The sequence below is a fragment of the Zeus faber genome, assembly GCF_960531495.2.
Source record: "Zeus faber genome assembly, chromosome: 21".
Lineage (NCBI taxonomy): Eukaryota > Metazoa > Chordata > Actinopteri > Zeiformes > Zeidae > Zeus > Zeus faber.
This window is the reverse complement of record NC_137208.1, coordinates 3,471,581-3,494,275: the sequence shown is the minus strand read 5'-3', so window position 1 is coordinate 3,494,275 and position 22,695 is coordinate 3,471,581. Positions and strand designations below refer to the sequence as shown.

At 46.2% G+C, this 22,695-nt stretch overlaps 1 protein-coding gene across 2 annotated transcripts in view; it reads left to right on the top strand.

Moving 5' to 3' along the window:
* The window catches only part of sbf1 (SET binding factor 1), an 87,418-nt gene that overhangs the window by 4,719 nt on the left and 60,004 nt on the right, over nucleotides 1-22,695 (top strand). For both annotated transcript variants that reach the window (XM_080022382.1, XM_080022381.1), the window contains exons 2-4: nucleotides 19,370-19,455; nucleotides 21,166-21,303; nucleotides 21,998-22,123. In XM_080022382.1, coding sequence (XP_079878508.1) covers nucleotides 19,370-19,455; nucleotides 21,166-21,303; nucleotides 21,998-22,123 — 350 coding nt within the window. The remainder of the gene's footprint in view (nucleotides 1-19,369; nucleotides 19,456-21,165; nucleotides 21,304-21,997; nucleotides 22,124-22,695) is intronic.

Here is a 22,695-nt window from a genome sequence, read left to right as displayed (position 1 = left end):
TGGTGTTGGATATTGCAACCAAGCAGGTAGAGGCACTGAGCAGTCTGCCAAGCTCTAACGTTTCTGACAATGACTCTAACGCAGCCTTAAAGACGACGCGTAACTATGACAATGTAAAGATAGCCCTGCATTGTGGTTCTTCTTCTGTGGTTGGAGTAGGTGAAAATCTATACCGACACGAACCTGCACATGCGCCTTTTTGCCCCCGCTTCCTTGCGGCCGCGTGTGTGTTTGCGCACATCAAACAGCCAGCAGGTGCACTTCCGAAAAACGGATTGGTCATGAAGGCGACACTTCAGAAAGCTTTTAGGGCGCGGGCTAGAGCAGGCGAGCGAACAGATAGCCGGTGAGGGAGAGAGAGAGAGGGAGAGAGAGAGAGAGGGAGAGAGAGAGAGCGCTGTTTCCGTGCCAGCGATGCCCGTCTGTGGGCAGCTACTTCCTCTGTCGCTGCAGAGCCTCTCAGCCTCTCCAGAAATAACCCAACAATCTGCCTTTCATAGGGGGATGGAGGGATGCTGGGGATGGCTGGTGGCATTTCTGATGTGTGTGTCTCTAAATTCGATTCTGGCGCTGCTCGAGGTCTTCACTGGTCCAAAGAGCTACAGGAGAGCACACGAACCGGTAGAACGGCGATTCTCGACCTTGTTCACTTCAAGGATCCTCTATTTGACATGCGTTTGGGCAGCCATGGACCCCGCTGGACACCAATCTGAGCGTATTTGTGTGGTTAGATCCTGTACGATTTACTGTCTGACCTCTAGTCCGGGGAGAAAACAGTGAAACAGGGATCCAAACAGTCATTATTGTACATCCTGTAACGGTGCTCACGTCTGGTAAATGGAATAATAGTGAAGTTTAATGTTTAACCATTTCGCCGGGGGGCCCCTGGGGCCTCTTGAACGATCACCACGGTTGCAACCACTGCCATAGGGGACCCATGGCTTTCCTAGTCTGAACCACATTGGCCTGTCCATTCTAAACAAAACACAGAACTGACCCAAAGTGACCCGAGAGCAGCCTGAACAGACCCCCAAGGAAAAGGAAGATTCCAAAACGACCTGTGGTTAATCTGAGCTGTGTGTTAAAATGCATATTCATCAGTTCCTGTCGCTCTCTCTCAAATACGCTTATGTTCAATCTCGGCTTTTTATATTTACACCGGATTTTTGCTTAGATTACCCATAAACGATTCCATTCGGAACTAAAAATGGCTTTATCACATCCCGTGTGTGTGTGTGTGTGTGTGTGTGTGTGTGTGTGTGTGTGTGTGTGTGTGTGTGTGTGTGTGTGTGTGTGTGTGTGTGTGTGTGTGTGTGTGTGTGTGTGTGTGTGTGTGGTGTCTGCTGTGCTGAATGCTTGTTATTCATGTGGCAGACTAAGGGCCTACGGTCCCCGCTGCCTGCCCCCATTCCTTCTGCACAGAGACGGAGGTCAAGATGCATACTCACACACACATGCATACTCACACACACTCACACCTTTTGTAGGCTACTTGCTGTTTTCTAATATACTGCACACTCGTCATCCATGGCACAGATATAGAAAGTTCCAGGTTTAAGTTTCCCTTCTTTTCCTGTTTCTTGACTCTACATTAAGAGCGAGACAGAATTGATTGGATCCTCATTAATAGTGATGTGCATCTTTGAAGCCTCCTTTTGCTGTTGCTGCTATCTCTTTGGCGCTTGCAAATGTTTTTTTTCTTGGTTTTTCTTTTGGGTGCCACTTAATGTGTCCACCCCCCCTCCTCCACCAGTGTTCAAACAAAACCTATGCCACCGCTATGAGTTCTTAAACATTAGAAAATGATGTCTGGTATCACTCCAAATTACCATATAGCGATGTGAGGAACCTCAGCTGGATCTTTAACATGGTATTTTTAATTCATAACAAGATGTCACGCTGGATATTAATATCATGTCAAATTCTTTATGACTTTCCACATTGCCCAGCCTTACCGGCAACCCAAAACAGAGTGCCTCTTGTAGGCAGTGGTGGTCATGCTGTCATGCTGTGCTGGGGGTTTGTGTGGTGGGGGCCTGACAGGGATTGATTGAAGGGGCTGAACCACTCACCAAGACCTGGTCTTCCCTGGAATTTGGAGAATCCCCCCCCCCACTCCACTCCATCCCCCGCTGCATCCCTCGGGTGAAGTCTGAGGAATGAACCCTTGTCCCCGTGTGACTGGCCTTCGAGGGAGCGTCTCTTTAATTCCCTGCATTGTGATTCCGACATTTTTTGAACATTTATTAAATGGGAATTCCGCCGCAAGGCAATACTAAAGTAATTTAGGCATAATTCGGCTGATTTAAGACCTGCAGCGAGGCCCGGCTGCCAGATGGTCTTTGCGGAGATGCTTAAGGAGCACAAGTTGCAAAAATGTCAGAAAATGGGAGCAAAATAATCAACCTGTACCTAGGGGTGTGCATCTCTCCCTTCTTAGATGATCCGATATGAATCCAGATACATGGGCTACCATACGATTCATGGACGATACATTTTAAAGCAATGCTATGTAACGTTTTTTACCTTAAAATAACAGCTTCAAAATCATTTTGATGTTACACTGACTTGTAACATGGAGAATGGCAGCTCTTTCATTCCAACCCAACCCCCCAAATGTATGTTCTTGCACTATGAACTTCTGTTAGGGTATGAAACCACGGGAAAGGTACGTTATGCTTTATGTAATGTCACTTCCTTGTTTTTTTGCTCTGGTAATTGAGTTTTTTTTGCTGTTGGTTTTTTTTTATAAAAAAACCAAAAAACGATAAATTATAAAATTGTCGGTCGAAATGTGTGGTAATAATGCTCATACAAAACATTGCCGCTCCACCACCCCGAGGTGTGGCGAGACGGACGAATGGGGCGCCGACACGCGCTGGCCCTCATTTTAACTTTGCACCACAGGGTTTGATTCACCCTCTGACTTGCGTGTGTGAGCCGATCTGCCAGGCCGAGCACATCTGGTACCTACAACGGTTGCAGGGGGCTGATCCCTGTGCCCTCTCTCCCCGTGGCTCTGCGAGTACTCAGCCACAGCTCCGGGAAGTGGCGAGGTCCGAGCAAGGGGCTCTGTAACCCAGCTGTATATTATATCTGCGTTTGTAACAGAAGCTGCTTTCACACATGCACTTCAACCCTGAGATGATCTGGACATTACCCTGAGGAGATGTATGTGTATGGGACATTACCCAGCCAGCACCCTAGTACAAAGTCGGCATAATGTCAGATTGAGCATTATGTGTGAACAGAACAGGTGATTGTCTGGAACATTCACAGGCAGAGATTGGGCGTGTCGCCTGTTGATGACATCTCTTTCATGAGCCGGTAGCGTAGCTGCTTCGTACTGCTTCTAATCTTTCGTTTATATTACGTCCAAATACATGGAGTATCAACGCCTAAAAAGATATGTCGGTAGCCTCGTCCGCCATCTTGGGTGTGGCTAAAACTCTGCAGCGTCATTCCGTCTCATCCTGCATGCTCTACCCAGGCTCCGCCCCTCGTCTAAACCAAACGTAGTATTTCCAGGTAGTTAAAAAAACTAACGTGACCGATAAGGTTCAAATTTGTCCGGTAAAAAAAATTATTTTCGGACACCGCTCCGAATTTTACAGCAGTGGCGTAGAAGTGCAAATGCTCTCTGAAATGGTAGGGGCGCCAAGTCCCAAATAGAAAAAGTTTCATAGTGCTGCTTTAAAACGGAACAATTCTGTGCGATTCAATGCAATCTGATAGTTCTTTACATTTGTTTAATGTAGACATTAATTTCCATTATAGATTAAAATAGACCAATTCTATTAAAGTATATCTTAAATATCAGACAATTTCTGTTTTGTATTTTTGGCAATTTGTATGCGTAGTCTACAAATTATATATTTTACAGATATTGTTATAGATATATATCTGGCAATTTAATTGTAATTTTTTTAATCCTATTTTATTATTTTTATTCTCCTTTTTTTCCTCAACTGTTAAGCTTTTTATTTTTTAATGCTAATGGTCTGTACTGAAGTGCACAAACCCTCACTATAAGAAATGCCTAGTATATGAAAATGTACCTTCAAATAGATATATTTCATATAAGACCAGGGAATCCCAAGGTTTTTTGTTACTTTATAGCATTTAGATTTAGTTATATCTAATATATTGTGATACTGATATAGTAATATATAATTTAAAATTGTAATGGCCCTGAATGCGCGCGTGTGTGTGTGTGTGTGTGTGTGTGTGTGTGTGTGTGTGTGTGTGTGTGTGTGTGTGTGTGTGTGTGTGTGTGTGTGTGTGTGTGTGTCCGTCCGTCCGTCCGTCCGTCCGTCCGTCCGTCCGTCCCTGCGTGTGTGTCCCTGCGCGTGTGTGTGTGTGTGTGCGTGCGTGTGTGTCCCTGCGGGTGTGTGTGTGTCCCTGCGTGTGTGTCTGTCCCCTGCATGTGTGTGTGTGTGCGTGTGTGTGTCCCTGCGTGTGTGTGTGTCCCCTGCATGTGTGTGTGTGTGTGTGTCCCTGCGTGTGTGTGTGTGTCCGTGTGTGTGTGTGTGCGTGCGTGCGTGTGTGTCCCTGCGGGTGTGTGTGTCTCTGCATCTGTGTGTCCCTGTGTGTGTCCCTGCGTGTGTGTGTGTGTGTGTGTCCCTGCGTGTGTGTCCGTGTGTGTCCGTGTGTGTCCGTGTGTGTGTGTGTGTGTGTGTGTGTGTGTGTGTGTGTGTCCGGGTGTCAAGACGGAGTCAGAGATAGCGCGAAGGAGAAGTGTTTGCTGGTCGGTTCAACGGCGTGACGGTAACATGACTGGTAACGTTAGGTGGGTGAGTCTTCTGCAGCAGCTTAGTTTATACTGAAGCAGAATTAGCAGCAATCAGACAATTTCTGTTTTGTATTTTTGGCAATTTGTATGCGTAGTCTACAAATTATATATTTTACAGATATTGTTATAGATATATATCTGGCAATTTAATTGTAATTTTTTTAATCCTATTTTATTATTTGTGTCCGTCCCTGCGTGTGTGTGTGCGTGTGTGTCCGTGTGTGTGTGTGTCCGTCCCTGCGTGTGTGTCCCTGCGTGTGTGTGTGCGTGTGTGTCCGTGTGTGTGTGTGTGTCCCTGCGTATGTGTGTGCGTGTGTGTCCGTGTGTGTGTGTGTCCGTCCCTGCGTGTGTCCCTGCGTGTGTGTCCGTCCCTGCGTGTGTGTGTCCCTGCGTATGTGTGTGCGTGTGTGTCCGTGTGTGTGTGTGTCCGTCCCTGCGTGTGTCCCTGCGTGTGTGTGTGCGTGTGTGTCCGTCCCTGCGTGTGTGTGTCCGTCCCTGCGTGTGTGTGTGTCCCTGCGTGTGTGTGTGTGTCCCTGCGTGTGTGTGTGTGTGTGTGTGTGTGTCCCTGTGTGTGTGTGTGTGTGTGTGTGTGTGTGTGTGTGTGTGTGTGTGTGTGTGTGTGTGTGTGTGTGTGTGTGTGTGTGTGTGTGTGTGTGTGTGTGTGTGTGTGTCCGGGTGTCAAGACGGAGTCAGAGATAGCGCGAAGGAGAAGTGTTTGGTTGTCGGTTCAACGACGTGACGGTAACATGACTGGTAACGTTAGGTGGGTGAGTCTTCTGCAGCAGCTTAGTTTATACTGAAGCAGAATTAGCCATCGACCGGTTCATGGTACATTTAGTGGTGTCACTGTTAGTAGTCACTTTCCATTATCATCTCAGCTATTTGCTTAGACTTGGAAGCCGTGCAGCAAAGCACCATGACTTCCTTTGCGGTTAACCCCACGACAACTGACACTTCCTCAGACACGAGAGCAAGCAACGGGCGCCCGCAGAGAAAGACTCACGACTCGTCCTCTTTGGGGCGTAAACACTTAAATCATCGTGCCAAAAGTCTGTCTCTTGTGCAGGTCTTGTCCTGTTCAGGTGAGAAGTTGCCGCCGACGTCGCTGAACCCACCGGCGCTGGCTCCAGTAACGGAGCGCCCCGGAGATTAAAATCTCAATCTGGTGTCCTGTTTGTGGAAGGTCATCGTCGTGGTTAGATACGGGAACCCGCAGGTCAACGGGTCACATTCAACCAAGCTCCGCAGTGTTTGCCACAGATTGCAATTTTGCAGAATCGTTGTGACTTTTGGGTATCAAACGGTCAAATCAACAGACCGCCTAAACCTGTCGCCTCTTCCCTGAGAAGAACCAGCTCATGGCACTGGCTGCACCGCCGCTTTGTTTATTTGGAATTGAAAGTTTATTTCATAGATCACTGGGACCCAAGCCAAAGCACAGCTTCTTTTTTTGTAACTCTGGAGCAGACTCGCAACCGTTTCAGATTCCTGCGATTTCACTGTAAAAAAAACCAAAAAATGCAAAAAAACAAAACACCAAGGTTTTGGTGTTGCACTGATAGATGAAGCTGAGAAGAGAATGAGCTGAGTGAAAATGATGAAAGACGTACGGTCCGACGTGGAGAGCGGCCTTGAAGGTTAAAGGAGCGTGGAGGCGCCGGTGGGGTACACGTTCGGCACGGCCCCGCCCGTCCCGGTGTCCTCGGACACAAACCCCGCTTGTGTTAGGTTCCCCGCGGAGCCGGGGGGAGGGGCAGTCCTGTCGCGGTGCAGACGAAACCCCAAGAAACCCAAACTCTGGATGCGTGGCGCCTCTTACGGTGCAGCTCTTCCTCTACGTCACTTGTGCTCCGTGGCTTCTTGTTTTGACGGGTGCCTCCATGCCGCTTCCCCGGTTTCGGGACACGGCCCACAACATCATGACGGCATCGTGTCGGCATTCAGACAATGTGGGGCAGCTCGGCGCCTGAGGGTTTTTTTGGGGGGGAAAAAAAATGCCGTTTAACCGAGGGACCAGACTCCAACTCGCACTGGAGCGTCCGGCCCCGCTGCGGCGTCTTTGAGCGGCGCCCTGGAGCTATTACCCTGCCACGGCCGCCGCTCTGGCCAGACCGTCACGCTGCGTTTAAGATGGCGACCGGCAAAGACGCCGGGCTTTGGTGCTGTAAGAATGTGCCCTCGGCCTCATGTGACTCTCACCGGCTGACGGCGGTCCTCAGGGAGACGATTCGCACATCGTCATCCTCTCTCTCGCTCTTTCTGACTGCCTGCCTCCCTCTCTTCTGTCTCTCTCTCTCTCTCTCTCTCTCTCTCTGGGTGATTTGTCAGGAAAGCCTTATCTTATCCGTTGGAAAACGAGCACGCCTCGTAAAACACTTAACACGTCTTGAAAGGGACGTGTTGGTCTGGTGCTTTGGTTGGTGTTTACTTAAAAGCCCAACCCCAACCGCACGTCGGACAACAGTGGGGGAGCAGCCAAAGCCAGGTTCACCACCGGTTGCCGCTTTTTTGGCTTATCCACCCACCTCCACCATAACCAGCACAACATGCCGTAAGCGATCCGGTTTCACGGGGGCACTTAAGAGAAAGGAGCAAATGGTGATGACCCATTTGGATTTGAGTGGAAAGTCTTCCTCAGCACTCGGGTTTCGGTTTCAGAGTGAGCCGTAGTAGCTGGTTGCACGTCGTTTAGAATTATCAACGCGGCCCGGCACTTTCATACTTTCAACCCTACATGAAAACAAAGAGCTGAATCTGACAGGGTAGCGGAATTGTGGCTTAAAAGTCTAATCATGGCTAAATTATTAAGGGCGGTCGTATCGATAAGCTCTGATGTTAACGGCACCGCTAACGGTGTTGGAGAAATCAAGGAAATTGATTTTCTATTTATTTAGGCGTTGTAACCTGTTCCTGACTTGCAATGAGATATTAAGATATTTGCCCAAAGAAGCATTTTCGTAATGATCAGAAGAGACACCGCTCTCTCTCTCTCTCTCTCTCTCTCTCTCTCTCTCTCTCTCTCTCTCTCTCCATTGCCCTTCATTTTCAAGTTTTTCTTGTAAAAATGTAAAAAAGACGATGGGAGTACTGTGAAAGTACCGGGTCGATAAGCAGTGTCGGTCAGAGTAGTAGTACCGTTTAAATTGTAACAAAACCTAACCCGACTCGTGCCCAGTCCCCGTTCTTCCAAATAAAACAGCTAAAAACACATTGTTTTTAGCTGTTTTGGAGGATCAGGGTGCATGGATGTGGATGATTCTCAAACATAAAAGATATATTTATGATTCCCCTAATTGATAATTCCTCATTGAAATGTTATCCCTGTGCATTTTTGTAAACTTATATTTGTTTTATCCCGTTACTGCTGCACGCCGACTGGAAAGCAAAGAAAAAAAAAACAAAAAACGACTGCTCGACCTGAAGAATCTCAGTCGACGGACGGGTTTCCGACTGATGACACGACTCGTGGACTTTCAGGGTGCGGCCCTGGAAAGTAAAGTAACGAGGTGCAGAGGTGCATATATAATAACGTAAAATATCAAATCTTCATCAGAAGTCACGGAACCCGAGTGGACCTCTCGAATCTTGAGTTCACCCGGCGGTCTAAAAGAAAACTTGTGTCGTACACTAGGGAAGAAAGACAGGCATTCACATGGTGGTGGAGCTGTAAAATAGCAAACATTAGAATATTTTACACAATACACCCCTAAACTGTGCACAAAAATGTATTTAAACGTTTTTTTTTTTCGTCTGCTTTTAATAAATTTGAATCACCCCCACGGAACCGTTAGGAAAGTGCAAGAGAAAACCCAAACTCCTCCGTTCCGTCCAAGTTGTTCAGAGTTAAACAGAGTGATTAAAAGTTGAGAACGTTTTGGTGTTTTTTTATATTTCAATGTTTTTCATAATTCGACGCCTACCCACCTGGATCTCAAGTCCACTGCACCCGAAATCGAGGCCGAAAAAACACCCTCCGTGCGAGAGGCCTGGGCGCCGTCTCGCTCTCGGAAGCCATTTCCTCTCCTGGAAAGCCTGCCGTTCTGTTCTGGGGGTCATGGATGGGGTGGATGGGGGGGGGGGGGGTGGAAGGGCACATTGGTTTTGCAGGAAGGATGTGAGTTTGCTGAAGAGTTTTTACACAAAGAGAATGTCCCTCCCGGTCGCCAGGGTAACGCGGGTTGCCAGATGGATCCTTTCTTTCATCCCCCCTCCCGGCCTGTTGCGGAATACCAGCCAGGCCTGCTTCACTTTTGGTCGTTACGTGCACTTTAATTATTCCGGTTGGACTGGTAATGGGTTGATGAGGGATGGGTCTGAATATTCGATTATTCGTTCATACAGGAATCATTTTTCTTTCTTTTACGGAAACAATTTTAGCCTAGGAAGTGGGTAGTCGGTTCCAGTGGGACCCGTCGGGTTCGAGTCCAAATTTGGGGACCTGTGAAGACCATTTTTACCACGTCGAGGGAAATCTGCTGCATTTGGCACTTCCTGTTGACATATCCGAATAATTTATTATTCGCTCATTCCACCCACCATATCCTGAGCAGAATATCCCGTCTATACCACTATAATACTGACATGAAATAAATAGTCTAATAAAACATGTCTGCACATTGCAGAATCGGCGGGAAATATTGGGACGTGACAAAATATTAGAACATAAACATTTGGGTCGGCCTTCAATTTTCCTCCACCCAACCGACGGAAACGCGCCTAGCTCACATTCTATTTATTGCAACATTTCCATAAACGCTTCAAAGTTCCCCTCATGAATTTGGACGGGAAAAAAAACGTGATTGTGGGATCTTTTAACGACTTTCCCAAAACGATTGCGATCCGCTCAAATAATTGCGATCAGGTGCTGATGTCACGTGGTGAGAGTTCCGTGCAAAACCCCCACGTCCTCCCTCACCACCGCAGCGTGAGCATCCGCGTAAACACGCCAGCGGCTTCCTCTCGTGGCTCATTCAGGCGAGTGACTGTGACAGCGTTGGGAGACTGATATGTTTGGAATATTGATGAGCTGAGGAGAGCGCCCAGTGTCCCGCCCTGCGGAGCGCCCAAATTCTGTTTCCAGTCAGGCCCAGTGACTCACACTCACCCCCTTCCATATTAGTGTGCTTGTGTGCTTGTGTGCGTGTGCGTGTGTGTGTGTGTGTGTGTGTGTGTGTGTGTGTGTGTGTGTGTGTGTGTGTGTGTGTTGAAAATGGACTTGTTCAGCTTCTTCATGCACTCGCGTGGTCGTCCAGCCCTCTCGAGGGAATCGCGATGGACCGTTGTCAAACACAGACGCACTAGTTGCGTCTGCGCACAAGCATCCCCGCGGAGCCACGCGCCGCAGGGGGTTCTGGGTAACTGTGGGTCACAGAGAAGCCCATGCCCCCCAGATCTCGACAGCGCGCCGGGAGGCGCGCTTCTGGTGTGCGTGCGTGCTGTCAAAATCCTGCAGGAAACATGGAGGCACTAGTGTGTTCACGTGCACGCCGGTGATGTAATGGCAGGAGAAGCCTCCGGGTGCTTCACTGTCCAAACTGTGATTACACTTCATCTGGGAAGCGTTTGGTGTTGCTACAGAGTGGGTGTGATTTTGTGTGTGTGTGTGTGTGTGTGTGTGTGTGTGTGTGTGTGTGTGTGTATGTGTGTATGTGTGTATGTGTGTGTGTGTGTGTACGTGTGTGTACGTGTGTGTACGTGTGTACACGTGTGTACACGTGTGTACGCGCGGATTCCTTCCAGCCTTGTTCATCGCGGCATAGAGGTGTGGTCGTTCTGTTTACTCACATCAGAACTTCGACAAACTGAAGCCTGGATCCTGCTTCGCCGCTTGCATGTCGACCAACATGCAGGGTGTCCTTTGGAGACACCCTCATTTGGATGGAACGACATGATGGTGGAATCTTTTAACGGTTTTTCCCAAGGTGATCGCAGCGGCATGAATCAGGCTTCAACGTGAAGCTGAACGGGATGGTGTGTCGTGTTTGCAGAGGCAACTGGTGTGTATCTGTTTGACCGCGATCCACCACGATTCCCTTGGGAGGGCTGGACGACCAAGTGGGTGCATGAAGAAGAAGTTGAAGAAGTCCATTTTCATTACACATATACACACACGCACACTTTCCAGTAACCTTGGAAACCGCTGGCCATTGTGTTGCTAGTTGGAATGTGCTCTAGCAAGAGGTAGTCTGGAGCAAAACAAAAGGTGACACACACACACACACACACACACAGACGCACACACGCACGCACACCAGGGTAAAGTGGCTGAGCATGTATGATATTTGGTTTTACTGTATAATTATTACAGTTGTGTGTCTCACTGAGCGGCTCGATAGGACTGGTTGGGGGGCTCACTGCCTTGCTCAGGGACCCTTTGGCAGCGGTGGTTTCTTTAATGCTTTTGAAGAGGGCTGATTCCTCAACTCACATTCCCAAAGCAGGCGTGGTATTTGAAATATGGATGGGAACGATGAATCGTGTAATGTGTTAGCAGCCTCACCAAGCTGTGAAAGCGCGTCCATTCCCCGTATTATGAGCAGAACGGTAACGTTTTGGATGATTAGACTGCTGCCTTATGTTGAACTATTTCAAGATGTCTGATGAAGTCACGTTGTTGCAATGAACATTTACCATTGTTTTGTTCCTTAGAGTTTTATTTTACGGTCATGGGCTGAATTAATTCAATCATAGATGGAATAGAATTTTTTATTGCATTTTGTATGTTCTGTACATTTAAATATATTTGACCATTTCTCTCGTCCTCTATAATAACGGTAAAATTTGTATGTTTCTCTTTTTTTTAATATTCGAATATATTCAAATTTTTAATGCAGCGATCTTTTCTCCAAACAAAGCAAATAAAAACTTCTCAGAGTATTTTGTTTACTCCGTTTCCTGCTCCTGCTCTGCTGCGAAGCAGATTGCTCCTGGAAAAAAACCCTGCCCACGTTGTCATGGCCCGGTGCTGTATGCAGCCGCGAGCCGGTGGTTGGGGACCTCGGCACTTGAGGACGTTCCCTCTGTGATTGTGGGGTTTATTTCCCACTTCCATCGCCGCATCTGTGGAATTACTGGGCGTTGTGGTGAAAGGCGCACGCTCCCTTGTACACACCATGAAACGCCGGAGGAGAGGGGGACGCGTCGGCGCGTCGCGAGTCTCCGCCTTCATCTCCGGGCTTCGAACACTGTTGCCGGGAATATTTCTCTCTAATTTGCGTTCGCTGTGCAACAAACTGGATGAACTTACATTGATCGTTGTTGCTCATCACATGTGAATTGATTCGCGAGCGTGAGCCGAAACTTTTATCGGTTATTTATTTCTAACAAAAATACGCAGTAGAACAATTTCAGCATTGGGATAGTGATAAAAAAAAATGTATACTCTAATTCTATTCAATTATTAATTTTGTTCCTGCAGCCAGAATTTTTATATATTTTTACCATTTTAATTGTATTATTAAATTAATTAGTTTTACTTCATTTTTTTATTATTTTTATTCCAAATGTTTTGGGCTGTTAAACTTTTTTTTTTAAACAATTATCGTCTGTAGTGAAACGCACCAACCTCTCCAGAACAAATTCCTAGTTTATGTAAATACACCTGGTGGAATAAACTGATTCTGATTCTGAAATAAATGTAATAATTGATAAAAAAATCAACAATCAAATTGATTATAAAGAAAACAAACATTTGTGTTCTTAAACCCTTTCCTCACATTCCAGCCGCGGTTTGGGCCGATAAGATGTAGGAATTCATTCTGTTGTATCATCAGGGAGACCTCGCTGGGCTCAAAGGTCAACGCTTTATTCACGTACACGTTTTGCACACATTTCTACTAGGGCAAGCAGCGCAGTGAATGATATGTGATTTTCACAATTATTCTGATTGGCAATATATATAAAAAGAATAAAAATAAAATAGATGAAAAAGTAAAAAATAAAATAATAAAAATGAATAAAATTGCCATATATACACAAATAGCCGAAAAAGGCAAAATGTTATTGCAATGTTATTATTACATTTTATGTACAGTATATATATGTGGCGACCCCTAACGGGAGCAGCCGATAGAAGCAGAAGAAGGAGAAGAAGATAAGATATATATATATATATATATATATATATATATATATATATATATATATATATATATATATATATATACACACACACACACACACACACACACTCACACACACACACACACACACACACAATACTTTTTGTCTCCACATTGCTTGTTGGTAATAGAAGTAACTACCAATTTAGAAAGAATCTGTATTATCACTTTAACGACCTGCAAACCCAAGGGCTCCAGACCCATTCTCCAGGCTCATAAAGTCAGATTACCATCTTATTCATAACAGACTGGGTTCCTTTTTGATTATTAAATGAAGAGACTATTGAAGGACTTTTTTCAAGACACCTTTCCCATCCAAAACTATATGTATGTATTTATTTTTATTTCTGGTCCTTTAGGGAGCATTCTTCCTGCTCACCTGATCTTTCACCTGAAGGGATTTAAGTTGTTGTGCAACGCGGCGTATTGCGTCGCGCATCAAAGACATGTCACAATTTCGGGGTTTTGGCAAATCGGCCGGCGCAGAATTTTGTATGAATGTCCCGAACTCACCTGTTCAAGCGGCCGGTGCTGTTAGCAAACCTTATCGCGCGGTGTCATTGTGCCGCGGCTGTAATCTGTGTTGAGTGGAGCTCTGGGTCCACTGGCCCAGGCCCTTTGTAGTGTATGCTACTGATACTCCATCCTCCAAAAGAATGCTTGGCTAATACTCCAATTATGAAATTAGTTGCGATTACTGCAAGTTACAAAATGATGTCGTAGCTCACTCATTTCCCTCATTCGATCAACCGTGTGCCGACATTGCATAAGCCCATTCCGGACATTTTTCCATCTGTGCGATAACGTCCTGGGCTCGGGCGGACTCACGATTAAGTCGTCACATCGTGACGATTCTCCCTCTGACGATTACGAAGGAGAAGTCCTTCAACCTGAATTTGGATCCGCCGCCACCCACTCACCACCACCACCACCACCACCACCACCACCACCTCCCCTGTCCACCAAATACCCCGGCGTCTCTTCCACAAGCCAGCGGCAGTTTGCCAGTGCATCTCGTGCAAGGCGGGCGGCAGCGGGGAGGCACTCTCTCTCAAGGGCGGTCAAATACCTGCAGACCCCGACCAGCGTCCTGCTCTCCGTCAGCGGTGCCGCTCTCTAAAAGCCTCTCCTTGGTGTCTTCCGCTCGTAGGGCGGGCCTCGCACAGCGCACTCTAATATCTGATATCACTGAGACCATTCTGTCCTGTACGCCTTAAAATATGCTGGTGGTGGTTATTTCATAGCACTGTGGGGGTGGGCGGGGCTTAAAGTGCAAGGTTGTCTGTGTTGGGTGAACAAGTCTCGGAATTCCACTCAAAACTACGTTTTTTTGTTTTTTTTTGTCAACATCTGAGTTGACCATCTCCTTCGCTCATGGCCCTTTCTCCATACTTAACCGCCTTCTGGTCCGTCGATGATTTTCTGTTTCTTGGTCACCTGAGGCGATACTCTCTCATTCCAGGGTTTCTGTTCTTCATTGTGAACGTTCATCCATGTCGGCAGTTTACTGACCGCGACGAGCCGCGCCGCTGCACTCGGTTCCTTCCACTTCCTGCACCCGTTCCATTCCCGCCGGACAGAGGTGGACCCTGCCACCGACGCTGGAAGCCGCATATAGAGAGGCACACGCATAACCCAAATATCGTCGAATGGCTCTTTCTTGAAAACGGGGCTAAACAAAATGATCGCACAGATTTCCGCTTTGAAGTAGCAGCTCGAAGGGCCTTGGCACACGCACTGTCATCAATGACATCAGAGTCGGTTTTGATGAAAGGGTTTTGCTTTACTTCTTTCTAGTCTTGTTTACACGCTTTGGCCCTCGCTGCACCCATGCCAGCCCCATTCAGCCAGCGAGTGAAGGGGGCACTGGTTGAGTCCAGGTGGAGGTGGGGTCGTACTGGGATACCGTTGTAAAGACTTACCTCGAGAGGGGGGGGGGGGGGGGGGGAGAAGGAAGGGGGGAGAGAGGGCCGGACGCTTCCCACGTGCTCGGGCTTTCAGTTGGTACCCAGGAGTTATGCCTCCGTCGGGCGGCCGCTACTTCCTGGTCCGCAGGGCGGGGGCGTGGCCCAGAGCCTGCTTTGTATTTGACCAATAGAACGGCTGAGGCGGCGTGCACAAGCCTGATCCGTGCGTGCGCATGTGTGTTCTGAGTTGATTTCGAGGCGTGTGCATGCTTGTCGATTTTTTTTTATTTTTTTTATGTCGTTTTACTGGAATGGGGGGAGACAGTCTGTGATTGTAAGGAATACTATCACAGTTCACAATTATATTTATAATAGATAAAGAATATAAATGGGAAAAGATGAATCACTACAACAGCCTGCAAATCTATATTTTTTTCAAAAGTCCACTTTTAAGTGTAAAATAACAAATATCTATTGAACCACAGATAATAAAAGTGTAATTGTGCTTTTTAAACCATTTTACAAAATCCATTTTGAACCATTAAAATGTGATCACGTATATTTTCACATTTTTATCGCTTCCAAATTGTTTAATTCTGTTACATGCATTTGAATGATTCATTTGTATGTGGATCAATTTGGAATTTGATTTGTTTTTTGTGAGGTAATGCATTTAAATGTGTGTTTAGGTGTTTTGAAAGGGATAAAGACATGAAAATATATTTCATCCCATTTGTGGATCAGACAGAAGTTTGTTTCTGTTTTTTATGTTTCAACATCTAAATACAGATTTGTGCAGTGTAGTATTTATTCACCTTTTTCCACGTGTTTATTTTACTCTGTGTAATATATTTATTGTGAGTCGTGAAGCAGAATTCCTTCCACAGTCTTGTCATGGTTCTGAGGACGTGAGAGAGGCCACGGCCATGTGTGTTGGGCGTGCAGAGGTTTTCCGCGAAGCAGGAGGCGTAGCGCTTGTGTTGACGTCCACGTGCCCTTGCAGCGGCAGTGGCGCTCCGGGAAAAAAAAAAAAAGTCCCAGCCTGCATCAGGGCTGACTCACTGAAATGCAGACTCCCACGAGTCACATGGCGTGGTCATGGCCCACTGTTGTTATTATTCACCTGCAGGTCTTTTATGAGGGGTTAATTCTTGTGTTTATAACGTGCAACGAGCCCTCATAAAACGTGTTCATTGTTAGATGTTGTTCCTTGTTTGAATAGATATGATTAAAGTAACATTTGTCTCTCTTACGGGAAAATGACGCCGTTACAGGAGGCAATCAAATTTGCGAAACATTTGCAGAACGGTGTGCGTTATTTGCTTTAAACGATTTATCAATTTATCCCTTCTCCTTCCTTATGAACATGACTTCACAGTACGGCCTCCTCTGTTATCTAATGTTTTGATGCATCAAGGCTTGTGCCGATTGGTGATCGGGTCGTATATCGAGGATTGAAGAGATGGTGGTATTTCGTGGTTTTTCCTACGCCAATGTTCAGGCCATTATAACTTCTCCGAGGTCAGCGCAGCATCACTTCCTGCCGTCTCTCTCCACCTGATACGCACTTGGAGGGCTTTGTAGCCCACCTGAAGCAGAGAGCCCTGTCCGCGTCTTCTTACGTAATACCTATACCTTAAGTTAAAAAGAAGAAAGAAAGAAAAACGCTAAAACGGGTCGCCAAATATACATTGGCGGCTGTTAATTTACCCGGGGGGACCCGCCCAAGTAAAGTCTACCAGTGGGGGAAAACTGCTGGTATTCCACTGGCATGCTGTGACTTAACTCCCCCCACTCAGTCCTACTCCCGCCGCCCGCTGGCGATGGGATAGCCTATCAGCCATCTTGAGTAGGCCCGATTGGACGATATGAAAATAGAAACCATAGATACGTTACGACTTCATATATGGGGGCAATGTAAAGTGGATTTGAAAAAAAACAACAAAAATTGTACTGTTTGTTATGAAACAAACAGTAAAATGTGCCGAAGAATTGTCCATAGTGTTTGTCCAAATGTGAGTGCCATGTACAGTGTGGACTGTGGCGCCCTCAGAAGTCACGCAGCCAAGGCGGCCGAGCCTCTGGCCGACGCCGCAAATGAGGCGTGTCGAAATTGGCAGAAGTCGCACTCCCCACGGAGGCCTGATGGTATGGTCACTCCGCCATACAGGCTGCGATGCATTTCAAACAGGGCGCGGCCTCATCCAGCTGCAGGGGGCGGAGCGACGATCGGTTACGAGCTGACGAGCTTCACGGCGACAAAAAAAAAAAGTTGAGCAGGTTTCAACTTTATTCTAATGCACGGCGCCGGGCGACAGCCAATTGGAGTGAAGATACTCTGTGGCGCTGTTCCTTGGAAAATAAAAATAAAAAATTGGACGCCTGGACTCCTGCATTGTTCCAATTATTTTAAATAAAAAACGTTTGTCAATCTGTTAATCTGTCAATAAAATAAGGAACACGTCATTTTATGTTTCTTCAACAAGGACAATTCTTTATTTTAAGAGACACGTGGTTATTTATGTTGTCAAGTAAACAAACGACACCATTTTAATACAAAAAAAAAAAAGTAGACACGGCACCACCTGTGTTTATAATGTATATTAAATATGGAAAATGAGAGAGGTTTGAAATGTTTAGCGCGCCCACAACAGCCTGTCGGTTTGGAACCGACACGCCCACAAACGGTGTTACCGAGCAAACCTGTGAACCCCAAGACAATCTACTCATTGTGCCTTGAAAGGTGCTTGATTCCGCGTCAAATTACGGCTGGTTATGTGAGGAGACTGGAAATCACAATTTTTTATATCATAACAGATGGTAAAAGATATTGTAATTTCATGACGGTTATGTTGCATAACTTTGCGGCTGTGCAGATTTCTGAACCTCCTCGATGGTTCCAGTTGTTCTCATCAATGCTTGGGTCATGAGATCCACGTGATATTTTGAGCACATCGCCAAACCCCGATATCGAGGTATTCATCAAAAATATCACAAAACATATCACGCTACTTGGTTTTGTCAAGGAGATTTCCCAACGTGATTGTCAACCCGGACCTATGTGGAATGTTACTGTCGTAGAAGCTGGTGTGGCCGTGGGCGTAGAGGCTGGTGTGGCTGTGGGTGTAGAAGCTGGTTTGGGCGTAGAAGCCGGTGTGGCCGTGGGCGTGGAGGCTGGTGTGGCCGTGGGCAGAGTCTCGACTGGGTTGGTAGAAGTAGAACCGGGGTGTTCCGTCGGTCACATGGGCAGCTTGTGTCAGGAATGAAGAGTTCATTTTGTCCTACAGTAGATGTGAAGAGCTGTCTCTTTCTCTTTCTCTCTGTCTCTCTCTCTCTCACGATGCCATCGCAAAAAAAAGTCACAGAGCCATGGGATGGGAGGAGGAGGGGGGGGGATGCGGGAAAGGGTAAGACGGGAAGAGAGCAACCCCCGCCGGCCCGGTTCACCCAGGAGAGGGGACGACTTGTACGTGTGTGTGTTTTGGGAGCTGGCCTACTTTGTATTTGTGTATTATGTCTGAGCTCATGTTCTGCTCCCCTGGGCGAAGCCCCGCTCGCCTTTTGTCGTTTTAGTGTTTCTATGATCCAGCGCTAGCAGCAAACTCTCTCCCCCACCCCCCATTTATTTTTATTTTTTATTTTTATTTTTTTAATTCAGCTTGGTATAATTGTCTCTTTTTCTGCACCCGTCTCACGCCGCAGATCTGGCCTTTTGTACGGTCGGGGGGAGGCGTGTTCTCGGGTGTATGAAAGCTGCCATTAAGCCGGGCCCCGGCCGGGGCTTCAGACGGCGCCCGGGCTGAAAAGAAGACTTGTGGAGGTTACATAAGAAGGCCTTTGTGGGACGAGCGGAGCGGGAGCCAAACAGGGTGCAGCCCCGGTCGTCACCAGCAAATTGGTGGGGGATTGTGTAAATTTCACCGATGTCTACACGACAGATATTGAGCAGTTTTTAGGCCCAGTCGCCTGGGTTCAGATTGAACCACGTGTCGCAGACCTGCCGGGGTCCTTCTTCTGGTCTCGTTCAGGCTTGGCCTCCACGTTAGAATGGACGTAGTAATGTTTGAATATTGAATTTTAATGACTCCTACATGAGTGGTGTACACGTTTGTTAAGACAAACGGGAATAATCGGATGAGATACTTACGTCGAGGTTCATCTGCTATTCTGTATCGCCTTTTCGCGTTTTAGATGTCAATATCCAGCCGTAACATTCAATTCAAGTTTTGCCTTCCTTCGAATATTCAGTCTGTGGACAACCAGTATCAAAATGCTCCAGAGTTGCCAGTTAGAGTGGCTGGAGAAGCCTATTTTGTCGGTTGCCTACAAATTGTATTTTCACTGTAATTGCATTCAACGTTTTAAGCGAAACCTTCAAACATGAGATACACGCAGGATTATTTTTATTTATTTATTTATTTTTTTTGTACAGATGTGGCCAGAGGATTTCCCCAGATGAGATAAAAACAAACAAGCTCATAATTAACCTCTTGAAATAAACAACAAAGCATTATGTAACGCTCTCTGTCTGTCTCTCTCTCTCTCTGCAGGGGGCGTTGAGGGTCAAGGTCGCATTCTCCAGCGGTTTCCTGAGAAAGACTGGGAGGACAACCCGTTCCCACAAGGCATCGAGCTGGTAAGTCAGAGCCAGGCGCTAGGCCTGCCCCACAGGGTTGGGGGTTCTATTCCCCGTGTGGCTGAGCGGTGCAAAACCTGCTCGTGTTGGCTGCTGTGGCTGGTCTCAGAAACTGGTCAGTTCCAGATGAACTGGAGATATGAGCAATGAGGAGGTGGTTATGAATGGGCCATTTTACCAGAAACCGCTGTTCATAAAGACCTGTTGCTGCTTGTTTACCTCCGTCAACACTCCACCTCTGTTCAAATCCCCATTACCGTTTCAAGTATTTTGCATGTGTAAATATTTGACCAATGCATAGCGTTACTTTCAATGTTTTCATTTTTTTTTCTCCAGATACATTGTGATTCTAGGCTACGTACAAAAAAAACCCCACTCAGGGGCCCTTTTCTATTCACTTTTCCCCCCATTCAAAAAAAAATACGATGGTTTCGTCGCTCAAGTGACCGATGGAAATTTTTTTCCCACTTTGATGGGAGCCCCGCCCTGCGTGAGTCACTGGCAGGTACACAATGTGTGACTTAATGTTCTGCAAATGTTCTGTCACCTGCAGAACTTTCCAGTAAGATGGGCGTCCTCATCAGCCGCCCGAGGGTTTAACCCTGCTGCGGGCTAATGGCAGCAGCAGCACTCAATGACCATCCAGTAAAGAGACTAGAAATTTAACCTCAAATCAGTGTCCGACACTTGTATAAGAAAATGTACATACCACCATATTTTTTGTACGTGAGCTATACCGCATTTTTAGGATGCAAAACGATGATGAGGCAACTGTGATTCTGTGGGAGTTAAAGTTGCCCCGGCGGGCGAACACGCACCAGCCCCTCTGTCCGACACCGTCCATAATACTCACCCACAAAAAAACTATCCGGACAAAGTTGGAGGGGATCAAGTCGCAGGGAAGTACAGGAGGTAGCGCACCGAGTGCATGGCAGTTTGAGGTCATTTTTGTATTGTTGAATAATAACCCATTAATCTGAACGTGAGTGTTGTTGTTTGAATAATGTTTGCGGGAGGGATGTACCGCTGTTGCCGGGCCAACTTGAAATCTGTTCCAGCTGTAATTATTAATGTTTGAATCACTTAAAAGGTAGTTAGAGTTTATTACATTTTTTTGACACAACGCATCTGTCAGGCACTGATTTTAAGCGGTGGGCTTCCTTCAACGCAAGGAGTTGAATAGTAATTAACTTTGGACTGGGTTGGGATTAGTAGGGTTATAACATCGGTATCGTCTGGGGTTTTTGTGGTATAGTTTTGGTGACATTTTCTCAACTCCATAGACTGTCTGTCCTCGCTGTACTAATAAGTGACATATAAATAAAATAAATAATAACGAATGCCTTTTTTTTTTTTTTTTCCCAAAATAAAATTTAGATAAAGTTTTAAGTTTAAAATAATCAATGCCTCTTACTTCTTGGCGCTAATATCCGCACTACTATGATTTCTGATTCCTCAAATACTTATCGTCTGTAAATAACTCATGGAAGCACCACTCCTCACCCCGGAAATATCGTCAGATTGTGGATACCGATCGTTATCAGGCGAAGGAATGTTGTGATATTCAATTGTCGTCAAACTCGCCGGGTCCCGCTCTGAATACAATACGTTTCAGTGTTTGACGATCAACAGCATCCCCTCTGCCCTGTGCAATCATCGTCCTTCCTCTTCCTCTCCCTCTTCCTCTTCCCCTTCCTCCTCCTCCTCCAGTTCTGTCAGCCCAGCGGGTGGGAGCTGGTCCCGGAGCGCCAGCCCGCCACCTTCTTCGTGGCCGTTTTGACCGACATCAACTCGGAGCGCCACTACTGTGCCTGCTTCACCTTCTGGGAGTGCCTGGACAACCCCCAGGTGAGTGGGGAGCCGGCACCACCCGGCCTCCGGCGTGGCCCGCCGGAGCGCCCACGCCTCCTTGGTGGGCCACGGGGGGAGTTGCAGGGACGCGGGGCGTGAGAAGAAGAAAAATCGGAGTATTTTGACATCTATAGATTCACATATTTCTTCACTTTCAAGAGCAGATTTGGCGCGACTGTGACTTAACGTGATGAAATATGTTTATTTTGAAGCTTCTATATCTAAAAGGAGACAGTCTCATTTGCCTGTCAGCATTATTCCTTCATCATCTTGTTCATAATCTCTTTCTCAATGGGATTTTACTGTTGTTGGGATTATGCGCCGCCACAAGTCTCTAATCTCAGAATTTTTTTTTATGATATTGTGTGTTTTTGGCGTTATTCCAAGTTATTTCTAAAATTGGACTTGGCATTTGGACACACCAGAAACATGGTGATTGTGAAACTTTAACGGTTTTCCGAAAAGATTGCGTTGAGTTCAAGTAATTGCGATTAGGCACTTATGTAATAGTTGTAACAGCTCTGCCTGCTGTGGTTATTGTTGTTCCCCATAGTGAATTTTGTGTGTGTGTGTGTGTGTGTGTGTGTGTGTGTGTGTGTGTGTGTGTGTGTGTGTGTGTGTGTGTGTGTGTGTGTGTGTGTGTGTGTGTGTGTGTGTGTGTGTGTGTGTGTGTGTGTGTGTGTGTGTGTAGCTGCCGAAGGCCGAGGCCAGTGAGGCGGATGAGGATGAGGAGTCGGGCGCTGTCCAGCCCGCCCAGGTCTTCGCACCCAAGAGCCTGGTCCTGGTGTCCCGCCTGGACCACACCGAGGTCTTCAGGGTACGGCTCAGTGCCCACACCCCCTCCACCCCAATTACACACTGGTGGATTTAAGTGGTTAAAAACAAAAAGCCATACCATTGGGTTTTATTGTTTTCATTTTCAGAATCGATATGACAGAATTGTCATATCGATACTTTGTTTGCAAGTCATGGGAGCGTATTCTGCTTAAATAGCACCGTGGTCACACATTTATTAATTTAGGTTAGTTTATTTTCTATATTTCAAGACACTGGTCCAATAACACTGGTCCAGTTGATTTTAAATGTAATTGATTTTTATTTTTTATTTGAGATAGAATCTCACAGTTTGAAATGTTTAAGTGGGAATTTTAAGTGAAAGTATTGTGTATTTTTTAAAATAAAAGTTCCATATAATACTGCAAGTTCACTCAAGCAAAGTTAAAAAAGAAATAATATACGGTAAATGCACTTGAAATTGTAAAAAAAATCTAAAATTGACATTAGTTATTGTGCATTTGTTTTTTTCTAAATATATTTTTATAAAAAGTTACACATACAGTACAGCCATACAGCAAGTTCAGTAGGGTAACATTTATCTTATTTACAGAA